This window comes from Mytilus edulis, chromosome 12 (genome assembly GCF_963676685.1).
Source record: "Mytilus edulis chromosome 12, xbMytEdul2.2, whole genome shotgun sequence".
NCBI lineage: Eukaryota > Metazoa > Mollusca > Bivalvia > Mytilida > Mytilidae > Mytilus > Mytilus edulis.
This window is the reverse complement of record NC_092355.1, coordinates 63,848,270-63,862,258: the sequence shown is the minus strand read 5'-3', so window position 1 is coordinate 63,862,258 and position 13,989 is coordinate 63,848,270. Positions and strand designations below refer to the sequence as shown.

The following is a 13,989-nucleotide window of genomic DNA, read 5'->3' as shown; positions in this document are numbered from 1 at the left end:
AAACTGAGCTTATCATTGGTCTATACAAGGTGTCATTTTCATCGTAAAGGCCTTGGCTAACTGAAAGATGTGTTTTCCAACATAAAGAGTTCCTCATTAACACCCAATCCACCATAAAACCATGTATTGAGTGACACATGGGGGGTCTTCAAATCTCCTAGAAACTTGGTGAATAAAAACACCATAGTAGTACAAGACTTCACACAAAATATTTCCCCTGGACCTTATCACTGGAACGAGTAATGCAGTATTTTATACAGGGAACCAGTTTTTTGGCTCAGAAAAATGAATTTCTTCGATTTTGTGACAATATTGAGATGAAAAAAAAAGCAACAAAGTATAAATCTTACTATTTTAACTTTTATTGACAGTAAGTTTGATGGTAAAATAAACATTTTACACAATTATAATCAAAATCAAATTTCAAAGTTTTGCCTGTCAAAGGGAGATAATTATATTAAATTTTCCCGTATTTTTTTTGTTGAAAATTACACATTTTAAAACAGATACAAAATCTCATCTACCACTGACAATTGAAAAAATCATATCACACTGCAAAGTTGAAGTATAGTACAAACTAATTTAAGAATAAAATTGGTGGGCACTCATATTCTTATGTGTCTGGCAGAGACATGAAAATTATGAAATTTTGTGATTTTTCTTCAAACACTGTAAAAATCAAAATTTCTGCACATGAATAAGTAGCATTAAAACTGGAGCTATTAGGTCAATTATGTTGAAAAATTATTGAAATTGTATTAAAAAGATATTCTATCAACATAAGATATGAATATATGGAAGGGGCAAATAGGTTTACCCCTGTTAACAAAATTATAAATACAAGTTGGCATCTGGTTGTTCCTAAGTCATTTTGTAAGTCACAATATCATTTACAGATGAACTCAAAGAAACACATCTTTGGATTTTCATGAAACTTAATCAACAAACACCCAAAGGAATGAGGAGAAAAGAAATTGATTCAAATTTGGCTCTGTAGATCAAAGGCCATGGTCACAATATATACAGATAATAGCAATTTTTTAAATTTTTTTTTAAAAGTTTTTCATATAACAGCACCTTCAAACAAATCAAGTTTTCATTAAAATATATGGTACAAACATGCACCTATGTAACAAGAGGAAACAGTCTCTTATCATTTTCAGGCTCTGTAGTAGCCTTAAAGGTCAAAAGTCAAGGTCACAACTTACTTTAAGACAACAGCATTTGATATTTTGTATTTTTTCACAAGGAAAATTAGAGGGTAAATGATTTAAATTTGTACAAAACATGCACCATCAAAGGACGATGCCCAATTTATTTTTAAAAACTTTCATCTCAGGCAATGGTCATAGCTTAGATTATTTTTTTTCTAACTAGAGGCTGAATGCACCACCTGGCAGGTTAAGACTTTTGGAAAGCAAGGACTGTCTTTCATTATCCTTCATTTTTAATGATTTATACAGCCAAAATTGATATGATAAAAGGAAGAGTGAACAAGCCTGACTTCAATTTCTCACTTGATTCTGAATATTTTAAAAGACAATTAATCATTTATAATAACATTAAAGGGAGACAATTCATAAGTGTATTCATAAGAAGTCCATGATCTGCTACAAACACTTTCAATTACATGTATCTGCATGAAACGGGTCAAGTTCTGTTGACAAAATTTTGTCGGTTAAGAGTGACATGTTCTCTTGTATCTCCCAGTTTTCAATTTCAGACAATACATTTCTCAATTCAACATCATTTACATCAACTTGATCAGGAGCTACAACATGTAAAGCATGTGGGATATCCCTTCTTGAATGTTGTTTAGATGCAAAACCTGCAAACAAACTTTTAATTTGACTAACAGATAACCATTCAGCAGGGGAAAACATTTTGGTTCCATTTTCTGTTCGTTGTTTCCTTAACCTGTCACAAAGATCGTCATAGTAGGGGCGTTTCCCTGTTCTTTCACCCTCATCATAAATGTTTTTCAGGAAGATTTTAATTTGCGGAGAAAAACGAACAACTTTTCGATTTTTCTTCAAAGCCCATCCTTCAACAACGGAATCATCTTCAGAGCCTGAGATAACAGATTGGTCAATCACAGATTTGTATTCACTTCCGATATTATTGCATTTGTCAACCCACATTTGTTTTACAACATCTGTTCCTGCTGGTTTTACATATTGATGGGATCCTTTCAAAATGTGCCTTTCAAGACCATTTGCCGAAACAAACTCCCTTTGGCATCCAGGCTCCGGACAGGCAAATCCAATGCTGTTCACAGCTTCTGTGTCCTCCTGATAACAAAAAATAAAACAAAATTTATGGACAAGTCACCTGACCATTGCTTATGAAGCAAGAATGCATCATCCTGACAAATGTCTGCCATGAAACAATAGGACCAAAAAGTGAAAATGGTCAATGATATTTAGTATATGGAATTATCTGCTGGTATACCTGTCTGTCCAACTCCTGTCAGGTGACATTGACCTCTTTTTCATGGTCCACTTATCATGTTTGTTTTTTTTTTATTGGGTCTGTTCCTTAATAACTGTACATTGTAGGTAAATGACATTTAGTGTATGAAATCAACCAAAGATGTTCATGTCTGTCTGACTCCTGTCACCTGACCTTGACATCACTTTCACAGTGTATTGATAATGCTAGCTTTTCTTATGTTTTTTGTGTTTAGATACTTTTAGCAATAGGTAATCAATATTATATTATGGAATTTATTAAACAGGCAAGACATTTCAGCACTCTTGTTTATGTTATATATGCTGTTTTTGTTGGTCCTTATGTGTATTATTTATTCTCCACTTTGTGGTTTCTGGCTGGCTATAGCCCACTTATCGGTGGGATGTTTTTTTCACTATTCATTGGAGACCAATGGGTCATCCTGTGTTGTATTTTTTTCCTCGCTGGATGAGTTGTTGTCTCTTTGACACATTCCCCATTTCCATTTACTTTCCTACATGTACCTCAGTATTGATATGGCTTTTGACAAATATTTCTTACCTCATCTTGTTCTTCAGTTTCAGTTGAATCTGTGTCTGGAATATCAACCCTTTCTGGAGACGTCTTCAAAGTAACTTTTCCTACTTTCACACTGTCACTGTTTCCGAATGGATGTAAAATCTACAAAACATTTATATATCATTAGATAGTGTGAGCTTCTGCCATCATTTGTGTCTATAGCTATTGTCAATCGTAAATTCTTCTTCCAAGATATTCATTTCTGAATACACTAAAGGATTTATTCATGCATATATATATGTATATAGGATTATAAATGACCAAATTTGTGAAATGTATGATTGCCTGCCAAAAACATTGCCGCCATGGCTAAATATATACCACAGGTGTCTAAACTGTTTTTTTTTAGAATAACACATAAACTGTAACATTTATCAAAATTGATCAGCACATTACATCATTATGCATTTAGATTTACCAAAAACAAAAATATATGGTCTATCAGAAAACTTGTCTAGGAGTTATGGCACTTGATTTGACAAAATGGTGACCGACAGATGGACAGACACACAGAGTGATCACTATAGGGCATCTGACACCAAGTGTCATGGCCATAATGAGGCTCATTACAAGTATATATATATACTGCCTTTGTTAGTCTTGTATTATTTTAATTTTAGTTTCTTGTGTACAATTTGGAAATTAGTATGGCGTTCATTATCACTGAACTAGTATGTATTTGTTTAGGGGCCAGCTGAAGGACGCCTCCGGGTGAGGGGATTTCTCGCTACATTGAAGACCTGTTGATGACCTTCTGCTGTTGTTTTTTCTATGGTCGGGTTGTTGTCTCTTTGACACATTCCCCATTTCCATTTTCAATTTTATGTATGTAACCTGAATATTTCATTTCTCCTTATATAGCAACCTCAGTTATGCTGATAAACATACCTTCAAACTGTCTATATCTGTACACTGTCTAAGTGAAAGCTTAGAATTTTCAAACATCTTTCCATTTCCAATCTTGTAGGCTTTTCTCACTACTATTCCTGCTTCAGTAAATTGAAAGTTGTTCAGCTGATTTATACCAGGAATCTTTATGGACACTTTAGGTTCCAAATGTTTATCGACAGAAACAACTGATGTGAATGTCCCCCGTAATCCTCCATAACTTTCTAGAGCCTGCTTCATGTCAAATGGGCTTGTCACGTCGTGCCCTTCATCAGCATATCTGAGGATGTGAAGTTTACTATGCGATGTCTTGCTGTCACACAAGTCTTTACCTGACTGTGCCTCACTAAAATTATACTGTTTGATTTGTATTGGAGCACCTTTCAGATTTTGAGCCTGTATAAATGCAAGCAATGAACCACAGTGATAACAGCCAGCATTGTCACTTTTTAGGAAAGCACATGTTAACATTGGGTTCTGCTTCTTGAGAGCAACCATGACATCTGATAGAATGTTTGCTACAGTGAACCATCCTTGAACTCCATCATCTAATATATGTATAAAGCATTTCAGTTCAAGTTGATCCTTTGGCTTTGTTACTGCACATGCAAAATGCCATGACATGCCCTTTTTTCCAAAAAAGTCTGCTTGTTTTTCTCGATGAAGAAATGGGATGAACTTCATTGCCCAATCCATAATGACTAAAACCTCATTTGGCTTTAAGTTTGACAAAATGTCTTGCTTTGCCTTGTCTTGGTGTACTGTACGAATACAGTGTGAATGCCATGCAGTGATTTGCTTACCAGACATCTCCAAGTCATGTTCAATTTCCTCCTTTTGCTCAGATGGAATGTTATCTTGTATTTCCTTATACAAATCTGTCACCTTTGACTCGCATTGCAAAACAGCAGAGCAAACTGAGCAAGAATTATCATGTTCATGCTGACATTCCCCAGAGAAATCATTTTCCTTATTGTCACTAAGAGCATATGTTGAGCAATGGTTTACAACGTCTGATTGAAATGCTATATGTCCTTTGATGTCAAACTTTAAATGTTGACTTGTCCTATACAGGAAGAGAGTAACTTCTTTGGTTGAAGTGGTATCAAGTCCAAAAGTGTTCAGCTTTCGTACAATTCTCTCTAAAGTATCAATCCCTTTCATACCATCAGCAATTGTATTGTCAAGACCTTGAAGGCTAGTCTTTTGTGATGAAGCACAGAGTTTTACAATTTTATAAAGGGATGATCTCCTCAATGAAGAAAAATCTGTTGATTTGCAAAATATATCATAGAGCTGAATAACACGTGACGCCATCACGGTTCTAACAACCTTAGGAATTTTGATTTCTGCTCCATTAGATAACTTGATTACCTTTGATCCAAAACCAACAATTTGACAGTAAGCAGGTGATGACAAAAATTCTAGAAAATGGGCAATCTTTGCTCTTGTTAATCTGTCTCGATGAATCTCCTCTTTTTTAACAACATCACCAGGTCCACAAAGTGCAGCATGCTTTCTAGCTCTATCGATTTTGGAGATGGTTAAACCAGGCACCAGTTTTTTCAGCTCTTCTTTTGTGTATTTATTAGCGAAAATGGACAATATTTGTATTTGGATATCGGAATGGTTACTGGCAATATATGCTACAATAAGTTCATCTATTAGTGTGTCCTTCTCAATGTAATTGGCTGGTGCAAGTTTTATGCATACATCAGGGAGAATCTTATCTTCTTGACCAGGAGCAATGTAGCTTACTACTATGTTGATACTCTCTACTGCTTTAGATAAGTAGTAATTTTTGGTACGGCGTTCAATGATATCCCAATCATGTGACAGTTGAGACCGTAATGGTGTGAATTCTTTAGAAATAGTATGCATAGCTTGGTTAAATTTGTCTCTTGCTGTTAACTGATCATGAAACCAATCAGAAGTCTGGCTATCTGTCACTTGGGATGATGGTGTGCCCTGTATTGTGCTTGCTCCTTGGGAGTCCTGTGACCCTTCCACAGACTTGTATTCTTCATGTTCAACTAAAATTAAATAAATAACATAAAATACAATACATTGTATAAGGTCATCAAAGACGTTGAGGTTAAACTAATTTTGTCATGCATGTATTGAAGTCTAATCAGATAAATTCATCACTTTGCTCACTGCTTGATAGCCCTGTATATGGAACAACCCATGAACATGGATTGCTCATGCAACTGTTTATTTGGAACTAAATGATCGAACACTAGAAAATGACACAGTCATATAGGGCTGCATGAGTTTCAGTTGAGAAGTTTTATGAAATTAGAAACATAAAACTAGAGGCTCCAAGGCGTCTTAATGGCTTGTAATTCTGTTTGAAGGTTTCGAACATAATATAAACTAGAGGCTCTCAAGAGCCTCACAGTGTCGCTCACCTGTTACTGTAGTTACTGATGTCGGCCATCTTGGTTGGTAGGCGGGGTCATTAGAAACTTTTTTTAAATAGATACCCTAGTAATGATTGTGGCCAAGTTTGGTTTAATTTGGCCCAGTTTTAGAAAAGAAGATTTTTGTACAAGTTACAAAAAAGACGAAAAGTTGTTAATAATTGACTATAAAGGGCAATAACTCCTTAAGGGGTCCTCTGACAATTTTGGTCATTTGACTTATTTGTAGATCTTACTTTGCTGAACATTATTGCTGTTTACAGTTTATCTCTATCTATAATGGTATTCACGATAATAACCAAAAACTGCAAATTTTCCTTTAAATTACCAATTTTAGGGCAGCAACCCAACAACGGGTTGTGGGAATCATCTGAAAATTTGTGAGGGGATATTTCTTATTCTGATGGACATTTAAATCTTACAGATTTGCTCTAAATGTCTTAGTTTTAAAGATATATAGCAAAAACAGCATTTTACCACTATGTTCTAATTTTAGCCATGTCGGCCATTTTGTTTGGTAGGCGGGGTCATCGGACACATTTTTTAAACTATATATACCACAATGATGATTGTGGCCATGTTTAGTTAAATTTGGTTTAGTAGTTTCAGAGAAGAAGATTTTTGTACAAGACACAAAAAATTACTACGGATGTATTACCAATTGCTTATTATTTCTGAACACAAAAATAATCACAAAAAATTATCTTTATCAACTGACTGTGAGGTCAGGGTGAATGATTGTGGAATATTTTCATTGTTCAATGTTGAGATTTATTGGACTTGGGCAAGCAGTGCCTTTCATCATGTTCATCATTGGTTTATTTTTCTGGTATTGTTATTTGTTAACACATTTTTGATTTCAATAAATTAATTGTATAGTGCAGTTTTCGCTAAAAACTATTTCAAATATACTATATGTAGCTCTTAAAGTAAACATCAGTTATGCTTTGAACTTTATAATTTGCCTAAATTGAATTTTGCTAAGTAGTCTCAGGCATCATAAATGCTCATGGCAAAAAGCTAAGACTGTACATGTATATATAATACCATTCCATTTGACTAGAGGCTCTCCAGAGCCTGTGTCGCTCACCTCGGTCTATGTGCATATTAAACAATGGACACAGTTAAATTCATGACAAAATTGAGTTTTGGTGATCGTGATGTGTTTGTAGATCTTACTTTAGTTTACTGAAAATTCTTGTTGCTACAATTATCTCAATCTATAATGAACTTGGCCCAGTTATTGCAGTGGAAAACATTTTCTAAAAATTTATGAAAATTAGTTAAATCAGCTGATGCTCGGCAGGGTGCAGCCTTATACGACCACACAGGTCGAACCCTGAACAGTTGGGGCAAGTATGGACACCACATTTAAGCTTGATACAGCTCTGACTTTGGATTGTGATTAAATAGTTGACACAACATAGGTTTCTGACACAGAATGAATGTGGTTTAAGAATTTATACTTTAAAACTTTTTTTTTTTTAAATTGGACATTTACCTATTATGGTCCATTATCCCAAATCTAAATACATGGTTAAATTCAGCATATTGAAGAACCCCATATATTTAATTTTTGTTGTAATCAAATAAAGTTTAATTTTGGACCCCAATTTGGACCAACTTGAAAACTGGGCCTATAATTAAAAATCTAAGTACATGTTTAGATTCAGCATATCAAATAACCCCAAGAATTCATTTTTTTTAAAAATCAAACTACATGTAAGTTTAATTTTGGACCCTTTCGACCTTAATATAGACCAATTTGAAAACAGGACCAAAAATAAAGAATCTAAATACACGGTAAGATTTGGCATATCAAAGAACCTCAATAATTCATTTTTAGATAAAATCAAACAAAAATTTGGACCCTTTTGGACCCTAATTCCTAAACTGTTGGTACCAAAACTCCCAAAATCAATTCCAAACTTCATTTTCAAGTCATTAACCTTGTGTTTGAATTTCATAGATTTCTATTTACTTTTGCTAGTTATAGTGCAAAACCAAATGACTTCAGACGACGACGCCAACGTCTTACCAATATACGGCAAAACAATTTTCAATTTTTGCGGTCGTACATGTATATAAATGACTATAGAGAGCAATAACTCCTTATGGGGTAAGTAAGTAAGTAAGTAAAACTTTATTTGTCAATTGACAATATTGACTTATTTGTAGCTCTTATTTTGTTTAACATTATTGCTGTTTACAGTTTATCTCTATCTATAATAATATTCAAGATAACAACCAAAATCTGCAAAATTTCCTTAAAATTAATAATTTCGGGGGCAGCAACCCAAAAACAGGTTGTCCGATTTGTCTGAAAATTTCAGGACAGATAGATCTGAACCTAATAAACAATTTAACCCCTCATCAGATTTGTTCTAAATTCTTTAGTTTCAGAGATATAAGTAAAAATCTACATTTTACCCCTACATGTAATAATATATACTATTTTTAGCCATGGTGGCCATCTTGGATGTTTGGCCAAGTCGTCAGACACATTTTAAAACTAGTCACACCAATGATGATTGTGGCCAAATTTGGTTAAATTTGACCCGATAGTTTCTGAGGAGAAGATTTTTTTAAAAGAATACTAAAATTTTAGAAAAAATGGTTAATAATTGACTATAAAGGGCAATAACTCCTTAGGGGGTCAACTGACAATTTCGGTCATTGTTATTTATTTGTAAATCTTACTTTGCTGAACAGTATTGTTGTTTATAGTTTATCTCTATCTATAATAATATTCAAGGTAAAAACCAAAAACTGCAAATTGATTGTGACCAAGTTTGGTTAAATTTAGCCCAGTAGTTTCAGAGGAGAAGATTTCTGTAAAAGTTTATGGACGACAGACGCCGGACGCCAAGTGATGACAAAAGCTCATTTGACCTTAAAGTTAAATCTATTTCAACATGTATTATACTGTCACGATCAAAAACTTAAAGCTACATAATTCAGTGGCGGATCCAGGGATGGAAAGGGGGGTTGTCCCCTCCTTTTTTGGAAAATTTGTCTCTCCCCCAACCCCATCCCCCCTTTTTAATTGTCTGATTCCCCCCTATTCGCCCCTCTCCCCCCACCCCACTTTTTGTTTTAGAGTGTCTGGATCCGCTGCTGATTATACACAATACAAATTAAAACTACATGTACTTACATGTTGTGCAAATTCCATATTGAAGACAGTTACCATCTGTCACAGAAAGTCGACACACAACTTCACTTGAGAGACATATTTTCTTTTCTTTTGGTTCATCTAAAAAGTAGTAAAAACATATATTCTAATGGAAATTTTGATTGGACAGTAATTAAAATTTCAAAGCATCATATGTACACGATTTACAGTACATGTACATGCTTAGTGAGTCCAAGGTTTCATTAATATGGAGATAACCATATTGCATTTCAAAATCACAGTAATAAAAGCATTTTTAGAATTAACTGTTTATTTTTTTAAATGCAGTATAGAGAAGGGATCTTAAAAAAACACATTTGTGCTCCTCTCCTAAATCAGGAGTATTTACTTCATTGGTTTGCCCTTGCATTGTACATGTTAAACCTATTATTCTAAAAAAGATATCTCATAATCTGGGCATGTGCTGTGTCCTTAGGTTTAATTGCTCTTTTTTTGTTTTGGGGGAGGGGCATTCAGAGCTGGCCGTCTGTAAGTGGGATATATATATACCCTTCTCCATTAAAGTACATGTTGTAAGCACTCAATTTCTTTTGTATTGCATTTAGTGATTTGCTGTAAAAATTAAATTTGTTTTAAAAATATGAAGAGTTTGCCACTAGCATGGCTATCTTTTAAAAATTAATTCCTACATTGTGCTGTGCATTGTCAATAACTTGCATAAAGAAGTTTTAAATGCAACCTGAACATCACTCTATATATATACATGTACAACATGATTCTTGTTCGCTCATCAAAATAACTGATTTTGTTTTAATTGAACATGATGAACAAAATGTCAAATGATTTTTTTTACATACCATCTTCTATGTTTGACTCTTCATTGTCTTCATCACATAATGTGAATTTCAATAATTCTTTGCTGTGTTCTTCTCTGCAGCCTCTGCATATACCTGTAAATTATAAAGAATGACTTTTTATATGTGCATGTAAGTTAGCATGAATAATTCATTTTTGACTATTGTTCTTGTTTGTTAGTTTTAAAGAATTATTACTGATTTCACCAAATGAAAACAAATTATGCCAACAATGGGAATTGGGGGTGGGGCACTTTAAAATTTGTTTAAAAGTTGGTACAGGTGTGCCTCTGGAAGAGCTCTCTGGAATATGAGAAACACATTCATATATTGTCTGTAGCCTAAGACCAAAAAAATGACCTATTCATATATATTTTGCATAAAAAAATGTTATCTACATCATGTAACCATATATTTAGTCCAAAATTTCAGCCGGGTCATACATTTGTCTGAAAATTAAAGCCAAGTCATATATTTGTCTGATAATTACAGCCCAGTCATACATTTTGTTCTAAATATTTGGGTCTAGTCATATATTTTGTTTGAAATTTTCAAGCCACAAATATATTTGACATCTTGAAAAAGCGACCCATAAAAGCACCAAATTCTGTTTCTACTCTCATAAATGAAAATTAGTGTGCTGCTTCATAAAAATAGGTAGATGATATTAGGTAGACAGAGTGTCAGATTTAAATATTTTATAAAGATTAAAATGGGATACATGATGATGATGTATTTTTTTTTGCTTTAATGGTGGATTGGCCTTTGCCAAAAACATGGTAGTTTGGTAATGGTCAAGACTGCTTCTGTAGGGATCCACCATTTATTGAAATCATTTGGGTGGCCTACATGAAACTGAACAGCTTACATGAAGCATTTTTTAACCCCACTCATATTTTCTTGCAAAATTTCTATCCCTCAGATACCAAATATGACACTTACCCCTCATTTTTACATAAATATATAGACAAAGGACTAACAAGAAAACAAATTGGGTAACCCTTAGATATAAACAATGCTATGACTTTTGATACCACTCACTCAGAAAGTAACCCCCCCCCAAGTTTCGTTTAGATTTTTATTGGAATGGCCATTTCTTTATAGGCTACAAAGCATAAAGTGTGGATCCCCAAATGTTTTAATTTTTTATCTAACCAAAAATATAACATACCTGATCCAATGGGCACATGCTCTCCCCAAAAAAGGAAAATCTCAACCGAGCGCTTCAGTGAAATTCCTCTATCAGCCTTTCGTTTGGACGAACCATGCAGTGGATGCTTGCAGCCATTTCTGTTTGATCTTTGCCAATAGATACCTAGAGTGTCTCTGTGGGCTTGGCATATGTTATATGTACAACTATAATTGAAAACCGCTCCGACACGAGATAAAATAAGTGTTGATTCAGAAACGTCTGAGTTCAGATTATATGAATGTAGTGATCTAAGATGGGCATCAGTGTTCTTTTCACATTCATTAAGCTTATAAAATTGTTTGGTATCGTTGTAAAAGTTAGAAAAGCCACAATCCACAGCATTAAACTTAGAAAACAAACATTTGCCACTCATCTCACTCATCTTCTGCTTCTCTCCATAATTTTTCTGATGCTATGTTGTTATGGTAATCTCCTAAATTGAAGAGCTAATGCGATTTAGCTAAAAACCAAAACAGCAACAAGAGTAACAACCTTCCTCTTTGAAATAAAGATTTGGTCCTAGCAGCATTTTTTTTGTAGAAATGTGAATAATTCGTGGAAAAAGGAAAATGAATAGGTTATTACAATAATTATGCAAACATCTTGAGGAAACATATCAATTTATTCCAAGTTCAGAAAACAGGGACCTAGAAAAGTGATCTTATAAGTCAATGGTAGATGAATTTGTCTATTGTGGTTACTTGTTATTATATATCTCCACTAAATAGCATAGGTGTAATATTTTAACCTGAAAAAAATCTCATTTTTACTCCCTAATGTTTCATTTTTCTCAAATTCGGTTACTTAAAATCTAAAAACTGAGGCGTAATAAAACGGTTGCCATGGTAACGTTAATAAAGAGCCCAGCAAGAAAAACCTGTCATAAATAAAATAATATCCCAATATCAACATGCAATTGCAATTTCTAAGTTTTGTTTTGTATATTGATAGAAAACGATTTTTTAAAACATGCAATATTGCAGATTATTGAAAATAGGTCAAATGGTCATATTTTGTGTTATGGGGGGAGGTTTTTTTAACAATTTGAAAAGTTTGATAAATAGATTATTTTGAAGAAAAAACATCATATTTCATATTCCTCTAAAAAAAACAACAGAAAAAATAAGTTTTATTCAAGTTTTAGAAATCTCCATTTTATAACCTTTTATCATGATAATATGGCAAAATACTCTTCAGTTATAGATGGCGCTATAATTCTATAAATAGTAACATTTTCAATTTTTTTTTTTGCATAATTTATTTTTATCTCATAATGACCCTTTGTACCAATTTTCATCAAAATCGGGGGATGTTGCCTGTGGCACCTCTTATTGACATATTGCATGGTTCTATGGTGGATTTGGTGTTAAGTGGAAAACACGATAAACCATCATAAAAGCCTAGAAAACCAACATAAAGGCAAATTTCCATTAAAGTGAAAATATTCCCCCAGCACCGCCCAGACATGCCATTGGGGTATATTATAGCTCAAACTAAAGCTAAGTGTGTCTACTACATGACTGAATCTTTATTTATACTAAAATATGTGCAGGTAAGCCAAAACAAATATTTAATCGACCCCTACCCCCAATTTGGATAGCCAGACAACAATATTGACCATACCAACCCCGGATCTTTTCACCCTAGGGACCAAACTGAGCATGTCATTGGTCTATACAAGATGTCATTTTCATCGTAAAGGCCTTGGCTAACTGAAAGATGTGTTTTTCAACATAAATAGGTTTTTTATTAAGCGGAAAACACGATAAGCCATCATCAAAGCCTATAAAACCAACATAAAGGCAACTACCGAGCTTTAAAATCGAGTGGGTTGTAACAACTGATCAATATTTTTTTGATTTTATGGTAGTATATTGATTACCCTTAGTGTTAAACATCATTATTCCGATATATATCACATGGTTATAAAAATAAGAAGATTTTATGTGTCCTTTTTTTTACTAATTCATCATTCAGTCCGGAATTTTCCGGAGTGTATATTTTTGTAATTTTTTTATATTACATTTCTGGTATTTATATTCATTTATTGAGGGAAAACAAATTGGTTCTTAACAAACAATACATTATCGACCAAAAACACTTGAAGAAATACAGTTATAATAGATCAATAGACAAAAAATATGTATGTATATATGATCGTTGGTAAGCAATATCAAAATCCAAAAATATCAAAATATGACACTAATTTGTTTTACCTTAAAAATCGAGTAGATTATAACAACTGATTGGTGGGTTTTTGATTTTATGGTAGTATATTGATTACCCTTAATGTAAAATATCATTATTCCGATATATATGACATTGTTAAAGAAATATGAAGCTTTTTATGTGTCCTTTTTTTCTAATTTGCTCATTCAGTCCGGAATTTTCCGGAGTGTATATTTTTGTAAATTTTTGATATTACATTTTTGCAATTTGTATTCATTTATTGAGGGAAAACTGATT

General features: G+C 33.4%; 1 protein-coding gene across 1 annotated transcript; it reads right to left on the bottom strand.

The window, feature by feature from the left end:
• Positions 1–340: 340 nt before the first annotated feature.
• LOC139498893 (uncharacterized) lies at positions 341–12,553 on the bottom strand. The gene is made up of 6 exons (XM_071287481.1): positions 11,503–12,553; positions 10,335–10,427; positions 9,499–9,597; positions 3,919–5,951; positions 3,013–3,132; positions 341–2,291 (listed from the first exon to the last, which is right to left on the bottom strand). Exons 1-6 carry the CDS (start codon positions 11,903–11,905, stop codon positions 1,623–1,625), a joined length of 3,417 nt encoding a protein of 1,138 aa, XP_071143582.1. The 5' UTR covers positions 11,906–12,553; the 3' UTR covers positions 341–1,622.
• Positions 12,554–13,989: the final 1,436 nt, after the last annotated feature.